This window comes from Pterocles gutturalis, unplaced genomic scaffold, assembly GCF_000699245.1.
Source record: "Pterocles gutturalis isolate BGI_N339 unplaced genomic scaffold, ASM69924v1 scaffold20103, whole genome shotgun sequence".
Lineage (NCBI taxonomy): Eukaryota > Metazoa > Chordata > Aves > Pterocliformes > Pteroclidae > Pterocles > Pterocles gutturalis.
The window spans coordinates 56,934-83,899 of NW_010118549.1; the positions used below are offsets into that span (position 1 = coordinate 56,934).

Consider the following 26,966-nt stretch of genomic DNA (forward strand, 5'->3'; position numbering starts at 1 on the left):
CTGCAACAGCCCAAGGTGAAAGCCCATGTGGCTGTGAGGCGAGCTCCCAGCAAAGTGAGCCTGGCTCCGGCAGGAGCAGGAGGATTCAGGCATTTGTGCTCCGTCAGGAGGTTTCTGCCCATGAGAGCATGCCCGGGGGATCGCGGCTGAGCCGGCTGGCCTTGGGGAAGCCAGGCAGCTGGCCGGCTCCTGCTCTGTAATTGGGGGAAATAACCAGCTGCCTTTGATGTCTGAGCTGGGCTGAGAAAACCTGACAGCAGACTTCAAAGTCTCTTGTGCCAGCTCCCCTGATTATCTGTAGGCTTCTGGCGCATCCCCCAAGACTGCCAGATTATCCTGGCTAACGCTGCGCTCTTCCCCGCGTCCCCCACCCCGCCTGGCGCCAGCCCCTTCCTCTCAAAGCTGTGACCTCCATCCCTCCCTGTCCTTCTGCCCCTCTCTGGTCACTGTGGGGATGTGGCAATGGCATTTCTGGGCAGGGGACATGCCTCCTGAGACCTGTGAAGCAAAGGCAGAGGAGGCATTTTTGGAGAGCTTGCCTGTAGCCTGCAACTATGAGCTGTATTCCCCCTCCCCCTTTGTCTGCAAAAGCAGCTTCAAATACGGGGAGCTCTCTGCAGCTGCCCTTTGCAAGGCACCGAGGTGTTTACAGCCAAGCAGGTACCATGTACCTTTCTCCTCCAAAAAGTGTTTGGGGAGGAGGGCTCCCATCCATGCTGCTCCAGGGCAGGTCATGCAAGCTTGAAGGCTGAGGAGGAGCTGGGAGGAGAGGGCTGTGTTGCCTTTGCTCTCTTCAGCCTCTCTGCTGGGATCCTGCAACCTTAAATGAGTCTCGAGCTCCTTTGCTACCTGCACTTCAGTGCTTGGGGAGCCCCAGGGTGCTCATCTGTGTGAGCAGAGAAGCAGAGGACAGGTCATTGCTGAGGGCGGGCTTGGGCTGGGGTGAGGAGCTGGCAGAGCCACAGGGCTGAGCAGAGGCTGCAGCGTGCCTGCTCCTCCCAGAGCAGTTGGCTTTCACTGAGGATGTTGCATAGCAATACCTAAAGCTCATGGGGGAACCCCCCCTTTTAAGAGTTGGGTTTTTTTCTCCCAGAGCAAGCAACCTCAGCAGTGGCTGAAAAGCCTTCCTGTGCAAAGCTGTGTTTCCTTTGGAAGGTGGGGTTCATTGCCATTTTCCAGAAGGTGGGGTAAGCTGTGCCCTCTGCTGCGATGCATGGAAGCCAGAAACAAATGTGATGACTGTGGGCAGAGGAAACCACAGCTGCCCCAACCCCAGACACCCAAATGGGGTAAGGGAGCTCATGGGGGCCAAATAGCCAGACAGAGGACCTGGGCTGCAGCCTCTCCCCTATGTGTGCCTAATTGTTTTTTCAGTCTCAGCAGTCTGTTCCCCTTAAAAACCAACACTGACAATGGGGTCATCTCCTTCATCCTCAACAGCTTCCTCCACAGCATACCCCACTGTGGGAGGGATCCTGCTTTATCCCCATCTCTCCCTAGGCTCCTGGCAGTGTGCAAGGGGAGAGTCTGGTCAGTACTTGTCTGTCTGGGAGGTTTCCAAGTCACCAGGGATGTAGCTGATTGCTGCTGTGCTCTTTTAGGTAGAGTCTAACTTCACCCTGGCTGCACTGGGCTTGATAAAACTTTCCATGCTGCATTTTTGGTGGTGTTTTTCTGGAAAACTTTGGCCTAAAGTGTCTGAGCAGTATCCAGAAAGGGTGCCTGCAAAGGAATCCAGGGAGGCAAGAGGAAGGAGAATGGAGGCATGCAATTCAAGATGGTTGTCACCTGCATGAAAGCCAAAGTCAGTGCTGTGGGAAACCTGACCTCCAGCCTTGGAGGTCACCACCAGGTACCCTCCAGGTACCCTGCTGGGGTGTGCTCAGAGGTGGCCCTGCTGCTCAGGTGCTGGCGGTAGCCAGGCTGTGCCAAGGGCTAGAGGTCAGTAGCGTTTAATCCCTGTGGCCCTGGTATGGCACTTCAGCTCCCCAGGTGAGGTGCATGGGCATGTGCAATGCCTGGCTTGGAGGAGACAAGCCAGGCTCCTTGCAGGTATGGGTGGGAAGCTTCTGTGCCATCCAAGAAGCATATTTCCCCCTCACTTCCCAACTGGTGTCATCCTCAGGAAAAGAGAGTAACGGGATCTTTCTCCCCAGGGATTTGACTTCCACAATGTGGTTTCTAACAGCAATGCTATCTTTGTAAAGGATTCTCTGATCCTCTTCCTTTACCCTGCCTTGAGTGGTTAATATCCCTGCTGTATGTCTGGTTGCACTGATTTTCCAGGGAGGAAGGGAGTAAGTTTTAGACTGTGCAGTCCTAGGAAGAGAGAGCGATTGGTTTTGTCCACAGAGCATCATCATTGCTGGTGATGGGGCTAGGCCAGGCAATCCTATTCTCCCCAGTTTCTCTATTGCAAATGTAAACAGTGACTCATGCATCATTAGAGTTGCAAGCTTGGAGTTAACTGTCCCCATGTGTGTGTTTATCTGTACACCGACTGTCAGAAGCTCACTGAGGTTGAACTCCAAGTTTCCTTTCCATTTACTCTGTTGCTGTAGCAGAGATGCTTTTCCCTCCTCCAAAGTGATAAGCAGGTTGGCTTACTGTCAGCAGGATCGTCACTGGGGCACTGCTGGCATTGGGTTGCTCTTGCAAAGTAAACCTCTTTATCCCTTTCCTTCTGAGTCAGGAGGGTTTCATCCTACAGCAGGGAGCAGAAGCCTACCACGCAGTTATGGCCATGTCCTACTGCCATGGGACATGGGCCTTCCTCACCAACAGCTGCGCTGGGGCACTCCACCACTTGCCAGCCACTGCCCTATCTGCTAACCTCCTCTGTGGAGGCAGCGTATGGGTTGCACCATCTTCCCCCAAAACAGGTGCTGTTCCTCTGCTCTGTTTCATTGCAACACAGTGGGTGACAGGGGCCAGGTGAGATCCTGCAAGGACCTCTCTGCCTGCTGTGACAACCTGTCCCTGCAGCCTGCATTTGGCTTTCTGGAGAGCTGTGTGGTGCAGCTGTGCACACAGACTGCCGAGGAGCCAGCTAATGGAGGCATGAGCTTTGCAGCGAGGAGCCTCTGCCTCTATCTCCTGGCCCCGCAGGCTGTCATGTGAATCAGTTTATTAAATGGGGGAAAGAGGGACTTCGTGTTTGTTTTGATTCGTTACATGAACCTCGTTCCTTCTAGGACTCCCGTGGGATCACGCAAAAGGACTTGTTTTACAATTGTGGGTTTTTGTGTTGGTGTGGGTTTTTTTTTTTGGTTTTTTTTGTTTTTTTTTTTTCCCTGAGCTAGCTTAGTCATTCAGTCGATGCCCTGGCAGCACAGTGGGAGCAACGTGGCTCAGGGGTAAATGCTTTGCACTGCCATCCTTTTTGGGGAGGACAGGAACCAAAAAAACCCCAAACAACAAAAAAACCTACAAACAAAACAACCCCTCGCCCAAAACCCCAAACAAGTCCTTCCAGAGAGCGTATCTGGTCTGAGCCCCTTGCTAGTGTTCAGCTGTATGCCTGAGAGGCTGGGTTTACCCTGCCTGGGCTCTGTGCCTGTCAACCTCCCACCACCTCCTTGGCACCTGCTGGCAGGAGCAGCATCATGCCCCAGGCCATGCTGTGCCACGATGCAATGCTACCCAGCAGCCGATGCAGCTGCCGCGCTTGCCTCTGGGCTGTGGCCAGCAGACTCCTGGCCTTGGCCCCCCCAGTGCAGGTCTCTGTGGTCTCACTGCCCCTGCAGGCAGTGCTGGTCCAGGATGCCCTGCATCTGGCTGCCTGCCCATGGGGTGTGTTTACACAAGAGTGTTCCTGGATGATTTCTAGCTGCATGGTGATCCTTTGAGAGTTGACAAGCCACCTGAGCTGGGCTGACTGTTACGATGGAGGGCCTCCTGCCCTAGCTGATGGGCTGGTAGAAGTGCTGTGGGAGAGACACCCCACTTGCAGTGCCCCAGCGCACCCCAAGGCAGAGCTTGGTCAAGCTGTCCTTGGGGAGCACTGTGCCAACCTGGTCTGTACCTGAGGAATCATGCTTTTGTCTGCAGCTGTGGAAAAATAAACAGCTGGGGGGAGCTTCAGCCCTAGAAATCTGCCCCATCCCTCCCTGGGGTCTGGCCCCTTGCTCCCTCTGTTAGCAGGGAGCAAACTCCTCCGTGCATCAAAGCAGGAGCTGTGAGGCAGAGAGTCTGTGAGCTGCCATGGGACAGCAAAGCCACAGAAGGTAGCGTTGGGCACCTAGCATGCACACAGCAGCAGGAGGGGCCTTGGGCATCACCCTCGCCCGGCTGGCATGGGGCTGGGGTGCCGGCTGTCACCTCCCAGAGGCGTGTTACTTTGCACCCTGCTCCCCAGCCTCTCCCCACCATTTCTAAGCAGAGGAAACCACCACTGCAGGGCAGCTTCCTCTCAGCCACTTTCAAAATAGCAGGGTGGCTGTCGCCATCTCCCAGGAGAGCCTGCTGCTACCCCTCTAGGAGAGGACACAAGCAGAACCATTTTCCATGGGGCTGGTGCAGTGCCTGGTGGCTGCCTTCCTCTTCCTCCTGGGTGAGTGCCCTGCACCGTGGTAGGGGCTTTTCTGGGGTAGGTAAGGGGGAACAAAAGCACTCTCTTGGTGCAGATGGGACGTTTGTAGGTGGGTGGCTCAGCAGGGCTCCTTGCTGGAGCTGCAGGACCAGGACGGCTCCACCATGGCCAGGGCTGCTGTGGCTCCGTGGCCACAGGACGAGGTGCAGCCACCTGTTCTTCTTTCAGCACTGTGGTTTCACTCCAAAGCAATTGCCCAGACCCTGGCAGAGTTTCAGTAAGGGGATATGCACAGCCCTGTTTTGTGACTGCTGGGGGTGCAGAAAGTTACCTCATCCCCCCTTCCTTTGCGAAAGGTTTTCTGAGGGTTTCTTAGGCTGTGCCACCACTAGCTCTCTTCCCTGGCCCAGTCTCCATGCTGGGTTTTTGGCTCAGTGCCCATGTCCCATGGGCATTGGGTCAGTGTGTGTGCTAGACACCATAATAGAGCGAGTGTCACCACTGGGAGCTCTGGGGGAGGGGAGGATGCACGGGTGGCCATCACCCCCCCAAACCCTCTGCAGGCAGAAATGGAGGGAGCCCTTGTTCTTACAATTGCAAGGGGTATGAAGTCCTTTGCATTTTGCGCTTCCAAGAATGAGACTGCACAGCAATTCTTTTCAGTATTATACTGAGGTCCTGTGCACATCCAGACGCACTGCTGTTCTGGGTGTGCAGCCCTCGGGTAGCATGTACTGCTGCAAACACTGCATGTGCTGACTGTTTGCTGGCAGGTTTGAGCACTGGCCAATGAGCGGTGACTGTTCAGAAGGGGCCTCTCTACCGCGTGAGGGGGTCCCATGTCACAGTGTGGTGCAAGGTGAGCGGCTACCAGGGCCCAGCGGAGCAGAACTTCCAGTGGTCCATCTACATGCCCTCGGCCCCCGAGCGGGAGGTGCAGATCGTCAGCACCGTCGATCCCTCCTTCCCCTACGCCATCTACACCCAGCGTGTGCGCAGCCGGGGGATCTACGTGGAGCGGGTGCAGGGGGATGCTGTCCTGCTGCACATCACCGAGCTGGAGGACCAGGATGCCGGGGAGTACGAGTGCCACACTCCCAACACTGATGAGAGGTACTTTGGGAGTTACAGCGCCAAGACGAACCTCTCGGGTGAGTCATGAAGGAGAGCCATGCTCCCTGACGGGCAGGGGTGCAGGCAGGCTTCCACTGCCCCCTGCTTTGTGCTGGGTAGAACTGCTCCTCTCCTGGTCCCTGACAGAGGAGTAGCTGGGGAAAGGGGAGATTCATGGGACTGGTGGGCACAAATTTTCCTTATCCTCTTCCCCGCTGCGGGATTGCTATCCTACCCCTGGGTCACCAAGGTTGGGATGCCCAGAGGTTCTTCAGCAGGTTGCTCTGGTTGTTACCTCCCAGCCAGGGCAAGGGAAGGGAGAGGAAGCCTCTGCTGTCCCATGGCCCAACTTCAGTTCCTGATGCAGCCACAGCATTTCGCAGCCAAATGCTCAGGAGGGAAGAAGTTTTCAGACCTTGTGCATTAGCTGTTGGTGTCCTCTCAGGTCAGGGTATGGGTCTTGACCCAAGCAGGATACCCACAGAAAGATGGAGAGAGCAGCTGCTGCAGAGCACTGTGGGAGGGAACAGAATGGGGTGGAGAGGCAAAGGGAAAGGCCCTACTGCACGCGCACCAAGTCTACACAGTGGTATGGCACTTCCATCTGGTATTTGCTGCTGTTTCCTCTATCCTGGTGGTGTGCCAACCTGCACTTGGGATCATGAGGCCTTGCTCATTAATCTCCCTTGGGATGTCTAATTAACACTGCCCATAGCTTATCCGAAGAGGGTACTGCAGAGAGGTCTGCTGTGCTTTCTTCCCTGCTGAGGTTTTAACCACTTCACACCTTGGCGTAGTCTGATGGAAGCATTGTCAATCAGGTACAAATGATATTTCTCCTACACTGTCAGATCCATCAGGGCCTGGTTGCAGTTTTGAAGTGACCAGCAGGTTGCCCATCGGGGCCAAGAAATTATTTTTGCCGTGACCCGCTGCTCTCTGTGTTTCTCCCCCACGCTCAGTGATTGCAGATACCCTCTCAGTTTCCATGGTGCCCCAGGTCCTCACCCGTGCCGAAGGGGAGGCGGTGGAGCTCACCTGTGAGGTGTCCAAGTCTACTGCCCAGCACACGCATCTCTCTGTTGGCTGGTACCATCTTCAGGGAGCAGGAGGGAGCCACACTGAGGAGGTCCTCACCCTCTCCAAGGATTTTGTCTTGAGGCCAGGGCCTTCTTACACACAGAGGTTTCTGGTGGGAGATGTGCAGCTGAACAAGGTTGGGAACACCACGTACAAGCTCTCCATCAACAGAGTGGAGCTGTCTGACCAGGGGCAGCTGTACTGCGAGGCAGCCGAGTGGATTGAGGACCCTGATGAGACGTGGAAGGACATCTCCTGCAAGCAAACAGAGAGGACATCGCTAGTGGTCACAAGCCAGGGTAAGGCTCTTGCAAACTTACACGTTGAATCCAACTCCTTTGTGCATTCAAGGCTCTACAGAAGCAGCCTTCAGCAGTCTTCACCTGCTTCTGCTGCAGCCTCAGGACCCACTGGTGGATCTGGCCACCTCCACCGGGTGCTGAGGGAGGTGGGCTGGGATCAGGACCGTGGCAGCCCCTGGTTCGGGAGCTTTTGGTGCTTCTCGCTTTGGAGGTTCACGCACGCAGCCGAATCTCTGATGCTGGCAATGATTGTGCAAGCTTGTGGGCCTATGTGAGGAGTTAGAAGCATGTGCCCACAGCAGCCTGGCTCCTTGGCAGCATTAAGCTCCAGTGCATGGATAACTGCATGATAGACTGCCTCAAGGGGCTTGTGGCCTCAAAAACCAAAGTACATAATAGTCAGCTGCTTATTGCAGGGCCTCAGCCATAGGCACTGAGGGACACAGGGATGCACTGTGTGTGCTGCACAGCTCTGGTATCTGCTGGAGGTGGTTGGTCTGTCTGTGCTGTCACGAGTCTGCTGGCCTCCAGAGCAACCCATGTTGCTCTTTTTTAGGCCATCCCTGTGTCTCCTTCTGGTAGCTCATATATGGCAGTAACAGGACTATGGGTCAGACTGTGCTCTGAAGTGGGTGCACCAAGCTCCTGGCTTATGCTCTAGGAAAACATAGCATTAGGTGTTTAGAAAGAGGAGATTTAGACCTGCTACCATATATGAGATGGATTAAAATAAGGAAGTTTTTGAAAAACAGCTCCTTGCTGGTGCTGCCCATCCACCCTGGCTCCGCTCTGTCCCTACCAGGTACCTCCTGTTCTTTTTGCCCAGCAGCTTCCTGTGACTCCAGGCATCCGCAAGCTCCGCATCACCTCGTCAAGGGCTGGTGGGAAAATCCCTCTCTCCCCACTGCTCTGGGATGGTTACAGCACTGTGTGTTTGCTGCTGCTCCTCTGAGCACCCTGCCTGCTGTTCCTCCTGCTGCAAGCTCATTCCTGGCTGCAGTCCCTCACCTTGCTCTTTTCCCAGCTGTGTGTGGGTAGCTATGCCCAGAGAAAGGGAAGGAGAGATTTCTCTTTCCCACCAGTAAGTTTCACCTTAAAGGAGCCAAGGCAAGGCTGTGTCTAGTTGACGCTCTTTAACATAGGCAGTTGTATGTAATAAAACAGGAGCAAGTCTCTTGCAGAAAAGATGCCTGGGGAGGTGGTGTACCACATCCCCATGCCTTGGCGTGGATGGAGGAGGCTGCAGAGCCAGGGTGGTGAGGGGAACAGGTGTCTTATGGGAGGGTGGTGAGTCAGAGCAGGAAACCAAATAAACAGATGGGCAAGGACCAAGCACCCGGTGTGCAGCTCAGGGGCCAAGGTTCTGGTGGAGGTGTGGGGGGAAGTGCAGTCTCTCGCTGTCAAGAGCCTGGTTCCCAAAAGCTGGCTGACTGGCAAAGCTTTATTCCCCTTCTTACGCACTGTTTGCAGCAATGGCTTTCCATGTGTGCTGCTGCTTGGCAAGCAATGGCAGTCAGTGTGCTTTCCTATATCTGCTTGTTTAAGAGGATTCAGTATGACTGGTAGCATGTGACTTTGGGTACTGGTGCCACATGATCGTTTAGAAATAGAGAAATCTTGTAAGAGTTTAATATTCGCACTGTGGTAGCCACTAAGTGTAGAAGGGAGGCAATGGTGGTAAGAGGACAGGGGGGAATGGTGGCAGGTGTACGAGCCCTCCAGCACATCACATCTGTGGGGTCGGAGTATCCCTCCAGCACCCCGTGGGAGAGCCAGTGACCACTCTGACCATGGCCAACTGCTCCAGTGGTTTCTATAAACTCTCCAGCAAATATTTGGGAATGCCAGACATATCTGCAGTGGCTGAGAATTTTGTTCACAAACTGTTTATAAGCCAATGTTTAAATTCACAGGGTACTCTGCTTTCAATAAATTATTTTAGCCCTTCCAGTGGCGGTCCAGGAGCTGCTCTGTTTTACCTCCAAACTACAGCATGTAGCCTTGCCTTTGTTGTTAGACATGGGGGCCACCACAGTGACCCAAGGAGATGGAGCAGCATGAGCCAGACTGTGTGCCCAGGGAGTTGGGGCTCAGCTCTACCTCCTGTTTTTCAGCTGTGCCACCACTGTTGGGGGCTACGGCACAGAATTTTGGGGTACCCTGCAGGTCCCTGCCTGCAGCTGCTCTCCAGCCTGCCTGAAGCTGGGAACCAGGGGGCATTAGTGGCAGAGACTTTGAATGCCCTGTGAGGAAGGTGAATAGTATCACAGGACCCAGAGACAGGGTCCTTATCTCAGGTTTGGCTGACTGCCCAAGAGGGTCTGCCAAGGGGAAGATGACTTTGTGTTCCCCCTGTCACTACCCTCTTTGCTCGGCACCTCCTCCTGGTCAGTATGAGGGGCAGGACAGGGGCTAGGAGGTGACCTCTTACCTCCTCCTGCTTCCCTCTACCTCCTCATGTGGCAACAAGTCTTTACATTGCTGCTTTCTGTAGAGACTAACCCAAAACCTCTCCAACTCAGAAAGCATCTCTTGCCCACATCCTGCAGCGGCTAGCAAGGGCTGCAGCATGTGGCACCAACAGCACAGGATTCAGACAAGCAACTTGATTGCCAGCCCCCTGTGTGCCTTCTCCCACCACAGAGAGCTGAGTTAAAAATACCACTGCATGATAAAGCTCCTTTGTGCCCCTTACTGGCTTAAGAGGTATTTGTTACATGAAGCAGAGCAGCTCTAGCAGGTGAGATGGGGCAGCCCCCCACAAAAGTCAGTGCCTCTGGGCTAGCCCTCAGTTCAGATGCCTGAGATGAGCAGGGGTGGCTGTGGCACAAGGCTGTCCTGAGTCGTGCTCTGCCCTGGGGGGGTTACCTGCCCAGGAGAGGGGAGCTGGTTCCTCGGGGCTCTGGTGCTTCCTCCACCTGCTACTGCTGGTTAGTACCTGGAGCTGGCAGCCATCTCCCCATGGGAAAAATTGTCCATTCTGATCACTTTTCTAAGGAAAGAAAATGTTTCAATAGAGAACTCCCTCCTGTTTCCTTCTGCATAGCCATTGGTGCTGCCAGGCGGGAGGGAAGCGTGGGTATGGCCACCCAGCGTCCTCTTTGCTTTTGATTGCCCACAGGCAGAGACCTCTCTGTGAACATCACTGCTGCCGAAAGCTCCCTTTCTGAAGGTGATACCTTGCAGCTGAATTGCACGGTGGGAGCCCAGAAGAGCAGCAGCAGGCACTTCCAAGTGCTTTGGTTCATCAACGGTGTGAAAGTGGCCAGCGTTGACCCCCATGGGGTATTGTTCTGGGAGGAAGAACGTGAGGAGAGAGCCAAGCTGGGGCAGCTCCAAGCATTCAAGCAAAGCAACACAGCTTATGTCCTCATCATCTATGAGGTGGGGCTGAAGGACAATGGTACGTACCACTGCTCTGTTTCAGAGGTGAAGACTCCTGGAGACTTCCACAGCATCCAAACCAATCTATCCTCGGGCATCCAAGTCAACGTGAAGCCGATGGGTTAGTAAATCCTAATGGCTGCTCTTCTGGGTAAAACCTGCCATGATCCCTGACTAGGGAACACTTCAAGACTGGCCTCATCTTGGTAGGGGCAACACAGTAGCTGTTTGCAGCAAGAGTGCAATTCTGTCATAGATTTTGGTAGGTAATAATGGGGAAAGCACTTGCTCTGGCAAACATTGCCATGACAGATGCAGCAGCTGTCAACAAAGTGTAAACCTTTAGCTCAGTCTCTTTGCAATAGGTTTTTGGACAAATAGGTAGAGTTCTGTGGAGGCTGGGTCCTCCTGTGTCTTTGGCACAGAGAATTGTGAGCAATGCCTGTGTTGCTACTCCTGAGGATCACAGGATGACCCAGCAAATCAGATACTTCTGGCTGGAGGGGATCATTGCCATTTCCATCAGGGTACCCTCTCTGTTTTGGAGGGATGACTTGTGAGAAACCGCTCTAAGAAAGATGTGTAGGAGACTCTTGGTTTCCTTGTCGTAGCTAGACAATGACTATTCTGATGTAGCAGACAGTGCCTGTTGGGACTCTTAAGTATTTCTTTATGTATCCATGTCCCAGAAAATAAATGAAAGAAGAAAATAAAAAACCAACCAAACAAAAAACAACCCACAAAGCCCTCTCTAAAGTTATAATAAAAGGCTGGTTGAAAATTTTAGACAATTCCTTTCCTTTTCCAATGTCAAGATTTATCTAGTCTCTCCATTTTAATGGCACAGTATCTCTGTCTTTCTTTGAGCACAATGTCCCCTCCCACACAGTAACTGTTTTTTGCAGAGAGCCACATGCACCTGTCTGTGTCCACCAGCACACCGCAGGTCGTGGCGGGAGATGCCGTGATCCTCCTTTGCGAGGTGCAAGGAGCAACTAGCCCCGTGTCCTTGCAGTGGTGGCACCTGCCACCACAGCACGCGGGTCCCTGGGTGCTGGTGGCCACCATGGAGCGGGATGGTACCCTGAACCTGGGCAGCACATACCAGGACAGCAGGATTCGGGGGAGGATCCATCTGGAGAAAGCAAGCTCTGGCGCTTTCACCCTTGTGATCCCTAATGTGTTGGATGAGGGTGATGGAGGGCAGTACAGGTGTAAAGCGACGGAGTGGTCCCGAGGCCAAAGCTGGACAGAGGAGGAGGATACAGCAGTGACAGTCATCTCCATGGGTAAGTTGGGCCACCCCTATTTCTGGGTTTTCAAGCTGGACACACGGGAGGCGAGGCTGGAGAAGTGGGTGGATGCATGTGGGTAGGACAGAGGTCTGCTGTACTCTGACCTCTGCTGCTGCTGGTACTGATCACTTGGCCCTGGAGTGCTTCGGTTTCCCCATTTCTAGCAGGGTGCTTGAGTCCTCAGTGAGATGTTTTGGAAGAGACGAGTGAGATAAAACAGATAAAATGCCCAGAGACCTGAAAGGCAGTGGCTTGCTCAGCAGGTCTTTCTGACTGTCTCCGTAACTTGAAATGCAAAATATATGTTCTAGCAACATAATTACTCACCGTAATTAAGCTCAACAAAGGCACTTAACTGAATTGTGTTGTGGTGTTTGTAAGAGATATACACCTGGTGCTGGTGTCTGATCACTTCTCCTGCCCTCCTGTTTGAGCACAGAGCCGCCAACCTCCTCGGCGTGCAATGCCATGCATTCTTTTGACTGATGGAATGGGTGTCTTCATGGAGAGGCAGCTTTTGGCTGTCATTTAGGATGTTTTTCCTTTCTTATTGCTGAGCCGGGTGCCTGAGAGCACCAGTCAGGCCAGAGGAGCCATTATGCTTTTGTGGAGGGTGGAAAGATGCAGCAAACAGGGCAGCAGCAGCGTATCCCTGGCTCCCTGCCATGGGGCAGGACTGGGGAGCCTCGGCAAGAGGGTGCTCAGGGTTGGGGGGCAGGGCGGTGGGAAGAGGAGGGAATGAGATAGGAGAGGGCTGGGGACCACATGGGGCTGAAAGAGACCAGTGCAACTCTGGAGGGTGACGCTGTCAGAGTAGCAGCAGCACTGCTGGCTGCCGTGGGGCTGGGGCAGCAGGGACAGTGCTACATGGGAAGGGCAGTGGTGAGGTGGCACGGGGCAGGATTTCTGTCCTGGCACCAAGAGCTCTCTCTTCCCAAGCAGGTCTTGGTCTGCACGCCACGCTGAGAAGCCGAATTGCCACTGTCAGATATGGGCAGAGTTTTGAACTCGTCTGCCAAGTGAGCGCCAACTACACCCTCGAGGAGGTGCCGGTGGCCGTGAGGTGGCTCTTTCAGCCCAGCCTGCCCACTGGCCACTACCATGAGCTGGTCCGATTCTTTCCCAATGGCACCGTGACCTGGGGGGCAGCGCTGCCACACTTCCAGGGGAAAGCCCAGCTGACAAAGGCTGCCACCTCCTTCAAGCTGCGCATCCACAATGCCGCGGCTGCTGATGAGGGGATGTACCAGTGTGAGGTGGAGGTCTGGAGGAGGAACACCCTGCCGCTGGGGCAGCTGGCGGCCACCACCAGGTCCAATGCCGTGGGGATAAAGGTGGTGCTGCCAGGTAAGCAGCGCCATGGATGCTTCTTCAGCAGAGGTCTCTCCTTCTGCAACTTTAAATACATTAAATGTGATCAGGGCAACCAGGACCACTGATGGCTGGGGTGTCCCCATCAGTTTGACCTCCCAGGGCTGCAAGAGATGGCACTGCCTGTCCTATTTCTTCCTCAGCACCCTCAGTTCCTGACAACTCTCTTGGAGGCAAATTTGGTGTTGGTCTATTTGCAGATTATGCCAGGTGTATAGGGATCAGCCTTGCCACTAGGATTTTAAGCCTTGTTTCTGGGAGGAAGTAGTCCTCCCCAAGGAGCTCAATTGAATGCTGGGGGTGCGACCAGTCCCCAAAGCTGCTGCTGGTATAGGTGTGTGTCCCCCTGAAGTTTCCCCAGCATATTCAAGATACACTGAGAAAGCACCAAGGCTCTCTGCCTGGCTGGGAGTCAGCGCTGAGCCACAAGGTGTGAGGGGCTCTGGTGGAAGCACCTCTTCCCGGGCACGCCTAGCCTGCGCGGCCAGGGGCCCTCTTTTATGCCCACCTCTGCAGGCACGGTCTGTGCTGCTGCCGGGCCTGCCAGCACTGCACAGGGATCCTCATCCTCTTATGGAAGAGAGATGTTGCAAATGCACCGCAGCCCCCGGACTGGCCCGCTGTGTGCCTGCTCCCCACCACCCCTGGCAGCAGCACGGTGTCAGCTTGCCCTGCTCACGGCTGGGGGTGCTGGGGAAATTGAAGGGGTTGTCCCAGCCAAAACCTCTGAGCCTGTGGAGGAAGGCATGAGAATACATTGACTTTTTTTTTTTTTTTTAACTCCTCATGTCTGTTCTGCCAGCAAATGACAGTTCTTGCTTTTTTCATGCATTAAGTGCTTCTTCCTCTAATCCTTGTATTTTCAGGATCACAACCCAGTGAACTGAAATTATGCATTTTCCATGTTTTTTAACTGATGGGTTTGCTGTAGCATAAGCTGATACGTTCCCTTCCCTGTTCAGGCTCGTTTCCATGGTGCTCTCCCATGTGCTCTGCTCCTGCTCGTTCATCGCCCCTGCAGAGCTGGGTGCTGGGGTGCTCCATGCTACACCTGAGCTACAGCTGGCCCGGGGCAGGGGGTCTGGGGGGTGGTGCTGGGGCTAGGGGTGACAGCAGACAGTGGCTGTCAGCATATGTTAGTAGTGTAAATGTCATTAAGACAAGCAGGTGTAGTTGTAGAGCATCTACACAGAGGAGACAGTAGCAGCGGAGTAGCAAGATATTATGACATTTGGCTCCAAACTATTGCAGCCATTACTGAATGCTGCGATGCTGTAAAGATGGTGGGAACTGGGAGGGGGAGATGTGCAGTGGGAGGCGGCTGCTACAGTCTCTCTGAGAAGGGCAGCATGAGCCAGTGAAGGATATTTCGGAAGGTAGAGAAGTAAGTCTGGGAATGAAGCTCTCTCTAGCAGCAATGGGATGGGGCAAAGCTGCAGAATATGAAGCTCCATATTTTGCATTGACCAGTCTTAAGAGAGACGGTGATGGCCTCTGAAGTGGATTGCTTGAGTTTTGAGAAGAAATGCTTGAAGGAAGGGGAAATGTGTGGGCTTTCTCCTGCAGTGTTCCTCTTCCCCATCAGCTCCTGCAGCAGAAGCCGCAGGTCCCTCCTGGCCCACAGGCCCTCTCCATGACCTGCTGCCGCTGCATCCCTAGGGGAGGAGCTATGGAGGAGAGCGCCCTGCTGAGACTTTGGTAGAGAACATGGGGCTGAGACATCTCTGCAGGGGCATCTCAGCATGTCCTCTGCAGTCTGTCCCCGAAACCAGCACCAAGGGATTGAGGTTAAGGGAGCTGTTGCCCCCAGCCTCTGCAGCATAGGGCATCCCGCTGCTCAGCTCATATGCCAGGAAAATACTAAGAATGGGAACTCAGCCTGCAGTCCCTTAAAACCCTGATGGTGCCTTGTGCCGAGTAATTTCTGTCCACCCACGGGTAGATATCTGTGTGTAGTCCTTCACCTGACTTGCTGGCCCCATCTGACAGAGGTGGAGTCTCAGCATGGAGGGGAGGGCCAAGGGGAAAGGCAGGTGGTTGGAGACCCTTCAAAGAGACCAGTTTGCAGTCCTTCTGCTACTGGAGGAGAAGGAAAGGCTCCAGCAGCAGGTGATGTGTGGTGGGAAGGGGGTCCCTGAAACCAGGAGCAGCACAGGTGCATCAGGAGCAGCTGAGTACCCTGCCATGGTGCAGAGCCACAGACAGCACTGCAGCTCTCCTATCCTTACCTGCTTGGTGTTAGGTTGAATGATTGCTGGGTGTAATCACAGCAGATGTTCAGGACCATGTTATGTGGTTTCCGATTAGTAACCACAGCAAACACCTGAGATAGCAACTGGTAGTGAAACCCACGCAGGCTCTGTAGTATCTCTGAGATAAGACACTTGTTCACAGTCTCCAAAGCCATGGGCTGGTTTTGTCACTTATGTGTGAGCCTGCTGATAGCAGTGCTAGACGGACATGTTTACTTCAGACCGAGGCTTTGCCTCAAGATCCAACACAACAACTGCCTCCTGCCCCCCATTCCTTCCCTGTGGTTCCCCAGGTGCCTCCTCTGCTACTCCCCTGCCCAGTAGCACCCAGTGGTTCCCCGTCACAGCTCAAATAAGGGGGTGTGCATTTGTCCTTTCCCTCCTTTCCCCACACCCATTGCTCTAACATCCCCTAATGGGTTTTTGTCCTCTGAGCACCCTCTTCCTCCCTCCTCTTTTGGCAGGTCTCTCAGGCCGGCCTTATTCCTCTTCTTCCCAGCATCCCTGTATTGGCAGCTGCAGCTGGCATTCTTATTTTGTTTTTCCATTTTAGAAAGCAAGCTTCAGGTAGCTATGAAAGAGAGCTCTGTGGAGATTGCCGGCGGTGCTGATACAGCCATTGAGTGCAGGATCATGTTTGCCCAGAGTAATTCTCAGTTCACTGTTACCTGGTACCTCCTACCTCCTCCTCCAGCAGATGCAACCCCCCTGCAAATTGTAAGGGCTGACTACAGCAGCATACTGGAATATGGGGTGGAGTTCAGCTCTCCTGCACAAAAGTCCCGGTTCCTGAGCCAGAGGGTATCCAGCAACATTTTCTGGCTGTGGATACTCTCTGCGAACCCCAAGGACCAGGGCAGGTACTACTGTGTGGTAGAGGAATGGCTCTGGCTGGCAGACGGCTGGTACAAACTCGGAGAGGGAGCATCGGGAAGGACCACGCTGGAGTTCAAGCTCCCAGGTGAGCAGGTGGTTACCTCTTGTATAGGTGCTGCTGGAGATGGTTGGATCAATTTATGATGGGGCCCCCACCAAACCTCCCCTAAGATGGCAGGGATTAGGAGAAGCAGCAGCTCCTGCATTCGGTCTGAGACTTAGGGATGCAGGAGGTGTCAGTGCCTCTCAAAGTGAAATAGGGAATTAGGAGGATTTACCACATCCTCTCAAACCAACCACACTGGTATTTTTGCCACTGGCAGATAATGTCTAATGTTTCATAACAAAATGAATCACAGCATTTTCTTTTCCCTCCAACACATGGTGCGCTTGGTTGGTTGTACAGTGCTGTGAATAGAAAAGCAGCTCTTACCTGGTACTCCTGAGCATCCTGAAGCAAGACACAAGGCTGAGGGCTCAGCTGCTCCCACTTTGGTCACTGCACTACTGGGGTGCACAGTAGGTCTCCCTGTCTCCGTTCTTCCCTCTCTCAGCCTCCCTCAGCTTATGGGTTGCAGCCCTAAATGAGGTGCATCAGAGAATTCAAGCTTCCTAAATAGCTTTCAGTCCAAAGGATGCCTTATCACTTATTTGGAGGAGACTGGAAGTATTACAGCAGAGGGCTGTGAACAGGGGGCAGAGATGATGAGGGGTCAGGGGGAGCAAGGGTCCTGTGGGTGTCCTGCAGAGGGTCTTGCAAGAGGCCATCCCAGTCCCCCACATTTTGCTCCAGAAGATTTCCATCAGCCTGCAGGCGCAGGCAGAAGCATTTCTATGGCAGTGTGACATCGCAATGTCTCTTTCTACTTGCATCCTACCCCAGAGCATGAACTGCAGCTGGAGAAAACCAACCACAGCATCTCAGCAAGGGAGGGTGAGGAGGTGACACTGCACTGCCTGCTGCAGGGTGCCCGCCTGCCCACCACCCACCTCTCAGTTACCTGGTTTTGGGAGAAGGAGAGCAGCCGCCCGAAGCCCCTGCTCACCCTCCACCGTGATGGCACCATCGAGTACCCCCAGGAGAGCCTGGCAGGGAGGCTGCACCTCCGCCGCCCCGCCACCGGTGACTTCAGCTTGACGCTGCTCAGCGTGGAGGAGGGCGATGCTGGGGTGTATCACTGCCAGGTGCAGGAGTGGCAGCAGCAGAGCGAGGGGGAGGACTGGGCTCTGCAAGCCCTGGGACACTCGGGGTACACCCAGCTCGCTACTATCCCCCCAGGTAATGCTGCTGGGTGCGAGAGGCTGCTCACCCCACAAGGGTTCCCCCTTAGCCATGCTGGGGTGTGGGGAGGGGGAATAATGGCAGCTCTCTGCTGGCGATGCTGGCTGCAATGCCAGGGATGCAGTGGGGCCGGGAGGACTTGCTAAGGGATTGCAGGGTGGGTCAGTGCTGGGGAGATCACCAGAGTTGGGCTGGGAGCCAGGGGAGGGAGGAGCTCCCTTCGAGGGACATGTGCTATGGGACTGGGAGAGGAAGCAATGAGATCCCATTCCCAGTCCCGTTGATCTGCCAGGGCTGAAACCCAGGTGCTTGGCTTTGTAAACATTGGAGGTGGTGGTTGGAAGAGATTCCAAGAGCTCCGACTGTGAGGCACATTGTCCTGAGGGTACCATTGTGTGCACTTGTGTCTGCAGTGCTTTTTGGCTTGTGGGATCTGTGTGAGGCCATGGGCAAACCACTGCTCTCAGTCATACCATTGGGGCCAGAATGCTAACTGTTTCGGGGAAAAAATTCTTGATCTGATTTTTCTGGCAAGTCCATCTCCAGTGAGGTCTTTAAAAACGGCCTCTGGCCTCTTGGGGTGAGTTGGGGCGCATGCCAGGTGCAAAGACAGAGCTGGATTCTGCATACAGAAATTTAAATAAATGAAGGCATAGGTTTCAGTCAGGCACACAGTTTTTTTACAGAGGTAACAGGCAGGAAAAAAGCACTCTCTTGTTACTTCTTTGGGGAAACAGGGGGCTCAGATAACCCATGTGGAGGAAAAAATATGAACTGTGAAATCAATCGTGTTGCACCCAGCTGAGAGGATCCTGCAGTTCTTGTGCCTTCAGCGCTGGAGTTGCTGTGCCTGAAGCCAGCCTGGGTGCCTACATTCAGCTATAGCTTCTGCAGCAATGACCAATGCTGATCGATGTGGAAGAGAGCTCAGGGGACCCCGCAGAGCCCCCCTTGTGCCTGCTTGCTGGCACAGGCAGGCACGGAGCCCAGTTGCATGATTCTGCACCTACAACAGAGCTAATCTGAATTTAATTTCACAGGGAGGGACTGACAGCACTTCATCCCCCTGATGTTATGTTCCTGCTGTTGTCCATCACGACTCCCTCTAGCACTCAGATTTCTGCTTCATCAGCTCCCTCCGTCTCGTTACCCGTTAGTGGTAAGGTAGCCATTGCTACAATTGCTCAGTAACTGCTGGAAAATTCTCCTCCAATTTTTGTATAAGTGTTTTGCCAAGTGATTTTCATTGTTTTCACAAGATCCAAGAGATTAGCTGCGTGTTTTTTCTTTCTCTCCCCCCCCCCCCCCCATCTCAAGATGTCCCTATGGCTCACGGAATTTCAATGTTTCAGAGTTTTCCAAGGGGTAATGACACACCCATGTGCAAGTATACTCGTAACCAGGAGTAACTCCAGCTCTAATCTCTGATGGCCCTTTAGGATACCTCCCTAGTACTATAGAGGCATTCATGTAGTGGAGACTTCTCCCTGTTTTCCTATGGGAGAGTAAGTGCTGCTGCCATCTATGTGGATAGGACACAGAGCTTCCAAGGTGGAGAGGTAAAAGCCAGTTTCACAGCCAGGAGCGGCCCCCAGGTTGGTTTATCCCAAGGGTTACATCTAGGCCACCAGGCTGTGTGGGTCCCCCATGGACAGCTTTAAATCAGCAGACCTGCATGCTCAGCGTGGTTCTGCAGAGCAAGCACAAGACATCTGCACATGGGTCTTGGTTAAAGAGGAGAATTGGGGAGCAACACTTTGAGATGGATGAAACAGACCCAAAGGAGTTGGCATGACCCTTCATGGCAGGCCAGGTGCATGTGAGGTCAGTCTGTGGTGTTGAAGCTGCATGTCAAGTGAGGAGACTTTGGTGGCCAGGATTAATGAATGGCTATAAAGGGCCCAGGACAAAACCAGAGAGGCTGCAAATGAGAGCTTTTCAGCTAGCGTGGGACTGATCGAACATGGTTTCTTGAAGTGCCCAGAAGGTCCACCAGCAGTACAAGCAGCCTCCATCTCAACTGGGAAACTGTTCTGCAGGAGCTGGTGGAGATGGGGCTCACAGCTGCCTGCAGCTCAGCGTGGCTGAAATAGGATAGCAGAGGGGCAGAAGCAAGGAGGGGCAGGCGGCTGGGGGAGACAGAAACCTCCTTGATGTGGTTTCCTTTGCTTTCCTCTTGTCCCTCCTTGTTCAGTGGTGCAGCCCCTGGCAGACCTCTGCCTCACCCCACTGTCACTGGTGTTGGGCAGGGACCCAGGGGGTGAAGGGTATGTGGTTTTTCCTTACTGAGCACTGTCTGGAATGGGTTAGCTGAAGAGCCATGCTGTTTCTGTCTGTTTCAGCTGAACAAGCCGGGGCTGTATCTGTCCTCCCAAAACAAGAAGTTGAGGCAAATTGCCTGGTTTGTCTCTCCCTTCTCCTCAGGTAGCCTGTATGAATTCTTAAAAATTGGTAGCTGTTGAAGATTGAGGGAAAACTGATAAGAAGATAACCTATAGAATCAGTAGGAGAGAGAAACTCAAGCTAGCTTGGGGCCTCACTTTTTTTTTCTTTCTTTCTTTTTTCCTCCAGAGTCAACTGTTTTGGCTAGGATCTGTTCATCCCCACCACTGCTGAACTTCATCTTGTACTTACCACTGGTTCTGCTTCTCCTCGTGGCCCTTTCTGTTATCTGCTGGTGCTTCAAATTCCAAAAAAGCAAGAAGGGCAACATCACAGGAGACCAGCTGATGGAACTGCAAGGGGCCGGAGGGTTCAAGGAAACTTAGCTGGTCTATAATGGCAGATATAACTTGAAGAAGCGGAGCTGGGGAGCCGAGGAGGACTGAGTACCTGCAGAGGGGCTTTTTATTGTATTGTAGTAGCTTTTGCAATGAATTCTTAAAATTGCATGTTTACTTTCAGTGGAACGAAGCCGCTTTGAATTACTAAGAAAATAGGGTTTTCATAGCAGGTGTTCCTGTCTCTTTGGTACCCACCCTTTTCACACTCTGTTCATTGTGGTGTCTTTGAGGTCCTTGCAGTATAAGTCTCCCACTGTGGATGGAATTGGTGTTATTCCTCTATACCCCTCTACAGGTATTGGGGGAAAAAAACCAGCTCTTTCTGCACTGCGACACAAAACTATCAAATTGCTACTCATTGTAGCTGACTTGACAAAATCTATGTGGTGTGCAGGCTAAAAACCTGTGGTAGAGCTGGAAATTGAGTACTGGTGTCTCATTCAAGGCCTTGCACATGCCTTTGCTGGGAAGCTCTCAGACACTGCTGTTCCCTCATTCTGACAGTGCCTGTGCCAAAAGAGCATCTTCTCTGAAAGGAAATGGGCCATCCTCACAAAACATGTCACAGGAACATGAGGACTGAGCAAGGCTGGCTAGGGCTAAAGAAAGTCTATAGCAGGGGTACCACAGCCATCCACAAAAAAAATGAATCCTGTTGACCCAATAAGGGACTTGCATGGAGTCTTGGATCCCAGAAGGAAGAAGGGGACATGAAGCCATCTTGGAGATGAGTGTACAAAGACTTTCCAGTTCCTTCCTTTGTTGGGACTGCTGTAGGAGAAGACAGCATCCAGCCTCTTGTGCCTAGACTTGTGGAGCAGCTCTTCTGTGCTCTTGGATCCAGCTCAGGCTCACCTTTTCAAGGCTGAGGAGCTCTGCTACCTGAAGGCTGGCTGGCTGATGCATTAGAGGAAAGGAGATTTCAGTCCAGTCCCTATAAGTCAAGGGATACTCAGCCCCTAATTGTGCAAAGTGGGATGTGGTCCCAGCGAGTTGTAAGACCAGCCATCAAGGTGACACTCAAAGCATTGTCCTCAGACAAAAGCAGCCATATGGACATCATGGTAGATGTTTATGAACCTGCTTACTTCAACCAGAGGGAGGGTTGGAGCCACTACAGTCCCTCTAGATGATCTGTTCAAGTCCTTCACCTTCCTTACAATTAGAAAAGCTGTCTGGCCTGTATCCCAAGGACCTGGGAGTGCTTCAGTCCCTTTCTCCTTTAAAAATGACTTTTAGCATAAGTTTGAAGACTACTGCTCTTGTTTCCCTGTTCAGCCATCTCTGTCTATACTGGCTGGCTCAGCTTGCTCAGCCTTTTCCTGCAGGTTATGTTTTCTGGACCTTGTGCAGCTTTTCCCTTTGCTACCCTGACCTCAGCTGTCTCCCCTGCAGCATGAGTGCTCAGAGCTGCACGTGGGGCTTTCTGCAGAGGTTTCCCCCCTGCCTCGTGGGTTATGTCCCATTTACACATCCCAGTAGGATGTTTGATTTTTCTGTGTGTGTGTAACAGTGTGGCAATGTTTGCACTTGGCTCACAATCGGCAGGCTCCTCTCCTGCAGATTTGCTGTCTAGCAAGTTGTTTCTCCACTGTGTGTTCAGGCTGTTGACTTTTCCTATCTAATTGAAGCACCGTTTGCACGGGTCTGTCGAACAGCTTTCTGCACCAGTTTGTGAAAGATCCTGCTGTCTGTTTGTCTTAGTCCTGTCTCAATAATGCTTTAACTCATGGACCAGTTTCAGTCTGTTTTGACAGAGAAGCAGATGCTCCCAGGACATTAAACTCCTACAAGTTTCATGAAAAGTGGTAGTTGGATGGAGGAGGCAGGTGAGTTGTCCCATCAAGGGAAGGCTGGAGTGTGAGTTGCCTGATGGCCAGCCCTGAGCCAGCCTGGCACCCAGCTTGTAATTAGGGGATACAGAGAGGAGAGGTAGGTGTGTTAAGGGGTGGGAAAGGAAAGAAGGAATGATTTTTGACCATGAACTGTTAACAATCTGTGCATGTATTTTATCTACCAATTATGTGCTGTCCCTCTGTGTTTTCGTTTGGATTGTTTCCTTAGCTTGTTCATAAGTATACCTTGGGAGCATACTTCACAAGCCTTGGTAAAGTCAAGAATATATGGTGCCTACTGCTTACCCCTTCCCACAAGGCTTGCAGCCTTCTTGCAGGGAGATTAGATAGGTCTGACATGCTCTATTCTTGTTGAAAACAACCCCCAAAAAGTTTGTTTTATTTTTTCTTGCATTCTTCTAGGTGCTTGCAAGTACTTTGTCCCTCCATCTCCCTGAGGATTGCAGTTAAGAAGGTGCGAGTGTTCAGTTTCCCTTACTTTTAAAAATAGTTTTGCCCTTTTTCTTGTCACTTGGTGTCTCACACCTCCTCAGGTGTAACCACAGCAAACCACTAACAGATGGCTTGACAGCCCATTCTTTACATGTCTTAGGATGAACCTCATCAAGGCCAGCCTTCTACTCAAAAATCTAATTTATTTAGGTTGCTACTCATTACCAGAGTGTTGGGGTGGTGGCAGGGGACAGCCCCTACCCTGCTGCAGTGGTCGCGTGTATGGGTCAGTCTCTAGAAGCTGTGTGAGCCCTATGAGTGACCTGGCTGGGTTTGGTGCATCCCCCAAGCCCTTGCTCGGCCACCTCGGTGCTCTGTTGCAGGTCTGTGGAGCTGTCTTTGCCATCTGATCTTCATGTAAAAAGCTGCAGACTCTACTGCAACACAAGATTTTTGTGTCTGGTGGACTGGGGGAAGAAGGTGGGCAGACAGAGGGAGATTTCTCCATCAGTGTGTCACTACTTACTTCTGTCCTGTTTTCACTCAGTTAACCAGAGGCCTATGTAAATAGCAGTTTTCTATTCATGCAGGTTTAGAGGTTTTAATTTAAGTTTGTAAAGTCTGCCTGGGGCCTTGATGGAAGGGTCTGCACGAAGAATGTGTGTTTTTGCAGTGGCAGAGTTTTTTCCTCTTTATTTTTTTTCTGGCTTTGCTTGATCACTGCCAAACCTTTCGGCTATATTTTTTAAGATGTATTTTTTTCCATGAGTGAACTTAGAAAGAGTTGTAACTTATCACAGCAAAAGCTCCAAAACAGTCCTATTTTTAAAGAGAACATTTCACTCAGCTGAGGTAAATGTATGAGTGGGAGAGACATGTGTGTGTGGTGGGTCAGTGGATGGTGTTGATTTTGCTACCATGGCTCTTGGCCACCTTCATCCACTTCCATTGCCACCTTTTTTTCAAGTCCAGCCTCTGATATAAATTAGAACAGCTGATAAAATATATATTTAGCTGTTCTAGCCCCATGGGGGAAAACAATGCAGACCCTGCAGCACAGCCATGCCCCTGTTGCTCCCCGTCCCCCAGATGTGCCCTTGCCCAGGGAACGTCCTGTGTGAGGGCAGCGTGCGGTGGGGAAGTCCAGGGTCCTTTCATAGGTTTTAAAGCTGCTTGAAGGGGCTACAGGGCAATGCAGAGCTGCGTGCAAGAGAAATTAATCCACTGGGAAGCAGTTGCATGGGGCTATGGAAACACAAGAGCTATTTTGTACTCTTGTGTTTCTATAGGAAGGTATGGAAACTGTAAGGCAGCACTGCCTCCCAGGCAAGTAAGCACAACCCTGCAGTTTGGCAGACTCTCACTGTTCAGAAGATGGATGATGTGAGGGCGGGACAAGTAGGAATATAAGGGGGAGGGTGGGTGATGAGTTAGTTGCTGTGCAGGAGCAGTGAGAGGTGGTTTGCAAGCAAGGAGACAATTTGCATCCTGTGGGAGCTGACGGCTCAGGGTTTCCTGGCCTGCCCTGCTCCCTGGGAGAGAGGGTCCAGAAGTAGCCTGCTATGCTGGACTGCCAGGGCAAGGTGTTTGAGGAAAGTTGCCAAACTTTCAAGAAATGCTTCCAAATGTCTTGAAGTTCTCCTGGGATGTCCCCTCTCAAGCAGCATCTCTTCTTTCCTTCTTCTGAGCTGGTTTTGAAAAACATTCCATTTCTTCCTGTGATAAAATATTTTAAAAACTGGAAATAAAAGATGCAGTTTTGGTATGTGCTTTGGTCTCAATGTTGTTTTGCATTCCAGCTAGTTCCTGCAGCCCTCCTTTTTTGCATGGCCTTGGTCTTTGGCATCTAAGATAAAGCAGAACTGCTCCTAGGAAATCTAACCCTTCCTTAACCGCTAAGAAACTGCTGCATCATATCTGCCTACTGCTGTTTTTTTGGTCCTTCTTCTCTAATCTTCTGCCTCTTTCTTATTTTCTTCCAGCGGATAATATGGGATTACAGTCCTGTCACACAGGGCAAGAAAAGGCAGCCCTGGCCCCAGAGCACTGCTTTCCAAGGCAGAAGCAGTACAAACCATGGGGCTTGAAGTGGGCAGGATGCGCGAGAGGTAATGCGGTATCTGGCCCACTTTGCTGCTGCAGCAAGCAGGAGGGACCAGCTCGGCGTCCTTTCAGCCAGCTGCACTCACCAGCAGAGAGGCTGGTTGTGGTGGGGTGGGACTGACAAGATTAATGGCCACCTACCTGCTTGGGCATTTAAAAAAAAAAAAAAAATCCTTTCATGGACATCGCTTAAACCAAATATAATTGTGTTTCCCCAGCAGTTCCTATTTAGAAGTGCGAACTGGAAAGCAAGGCCCAGACACTGCTTGCTTCTGCAATCCAGACAGGAAACAGAATACCACAAGCAACAAATTCGAGCATGTGCTTGTCTGAACTTTCTTGCTTTCATTCACACTTTTTTTTTTCCCCTATATGTTTTTAAGAAGAGTTTTATAAGAGATGCTGGCAGGGAGCTGAGCCCTCTACAGCCAGTGAGCTCCCCAGGGATGTGTGTGTGCAAGCTCGCTACTGCCATTGCAAACCACTCACCTCCATCAGCAGCTTTATTTAAAAAGAACAATCTGAGCAGGGTGTTTTATCTTTTAATTGACACAGTGGTAATTCCCCCTGCAGGCACCGGGAGCAGATTGTGTGCCTGGTGGCCAGGCAAAGAGAGGGGAGAGGGAGGGAGCTTCTCTGGCATCCTCCGAGCCTGTCCTTGCTATGGGTGCTGTCCTAAAACCCCTCCTTGGCGACTGTCAGGAAAGCAAAGCACAGTGGGGGTGGCTGCAAAGCAGGGGGTGACCTGGTCTCTGTTACTTGTAGGGTTGGGAGAAGCATTCATTTCTGGGACTGTCGACTGTGAAAATTCGGAGGGAACGGGGGGATGGTGTGACATTGGTTTTATCATTATTTTAAGCATGAGGGAATGAATGGGTGAACGCTGGGAGCCGTATGGCAAACCACGAGTGGCTGTGACTCCTCGCAGCCCCCTCATGAGATGCTAATAGGGAGGAGAGGCCCACTGCCCCATTTGAAAGAGGGGGGCCGTGACCAATCGCTGTTAAATGTGGCAGTAATGCCTCATGCGGTGGCCGTGGGATAAAAGGCAGAGGCAGCCTGAACTGTAAAGATGTTTCATTTCCCTGGTAATGAGGGAGACACACTGTGGCGATGAAACCCGGGAGAGAGAGACCGTGAGATGCTAATTTCTGTTCCTGCTGCCACTGCCACTTTGATCTCAAGCAAATGCCCATTTTAAATTGCAAACGGATGCAAGTCGGATATCATCCAGCCAGTGGCTTACAGGCTTAATGAAGTGGGACGTCCGCGTCTGCCTGATAATGTTAGTAGAGGCAGGGAATTCAGAGAGGAATTACTGAAGGTCTGAAGAGACGGGGAGGAAGGATGGGGACGTCACGGGGTAACTCTCACCACCATCAGTGTGGCACAAAGTCCCCTGCTTTCTGTCCTTGGGAAGCCATGCCTGTGGTAAGCCCTCAGCCCCTCTGGGCCTAGAGAGAAAGCTGTGAACATACTGTCCTGCTATCGCGCGTATGCTTTGAGGCAGCACATGTCCCGTGCAGGCAGCACAAGGTCATCCTGCTCTTTGGTCTCAGAGTGTGAGCATTGATTCGGTGTGTTCCCCAGGTGAGGCAAAGATATGGGAGGCCAAGTAGCTCATTTTGTGCTATCATTTGGACATTTAGTTGGACTTCAGCAAGGCAAAACTTATTGGGACTTGACTGATGGGGCTGTTCTGGGGCAGCTCCAGAGGCTCCTGGGAACAGGGCCATCAACCCAGAAGCAGTGATCTGGCAGTCTGGTAGCTCACACTGAACAACCACATCTTCCTGAGCCTCTCTTATGGGTAAAGATCTGACCTGTTTTGAAGAATCAGCATATAAATGGATATTTATTACACACTTTGCTAACACAAGGCACTTGGGCCCTAGGATCAGGCCAGAGTTTCGTGCGTATCTTGCATGGGTACTCGGAGGCTTGGATGGCTCTGCAAGCTGCTATGCTAGACCAGCCAGACACAGCAAGGCTCGGCGACCTTCAGGCAGCTGGGAAGCTTGACCTCTGCACCAAGGAAGGAAGAAATGGTCTGGCTATTGAAAAAGGCAGGTATGGCTCCCAAATCTACTAGGTTCTTTGAAGGAGTCAATGAGAAAAGAATCTCACAGATGTAGTCTGTGCAGTGCCAAAAGACTCTCCACGAGCTCCACAATGTCCATCACCAAAGGATCTTACAGAAACTAAGTAATGATGGGATAAGACTGACAGGTCCTTGCATGGATAAACTATTTGCTAAAAATACAAGGCAGAAAAGAAACTAAACAGTTTTGACAGAAGAGGGAGGT

General features: G+C 52.2%; 1 protein-coding gene across 1 annotated transcript; it reads left to right on the top strand.

Annotated features, from left to right (window-relative positions):
• Nucleotides 1–4,695: 4,695 nt before the first annotated feature.
• Nucleotides 4,696–26,730, top strand: CD101 (CD101 molecule; the record flags this gene model as incomplete). Its single annotated transcript, XM_010076269.1, is given in 10 exon segments — nucleotides 4,696–4,808; nucleotides 5,249–5,682; nucleotides 6,607–7,007; nucleotides 10,120–10,531; nucleotides 11,316–11,699; nucleotides 12,648–13,052; nucleotides 15,882–16,289; nucleotides 17,088–17,483; nucleotides 20,058–20,223; nucleotides 26,666–26,730. Coding segments are annotated over 10 exon segments (3,184 nt in total), but the record flags the coding sequence as incomplete, so codon positions are not given.
• Between the last annotated feature and the right edge of the window lie 236 nt (nucleotides 26,731–26,966).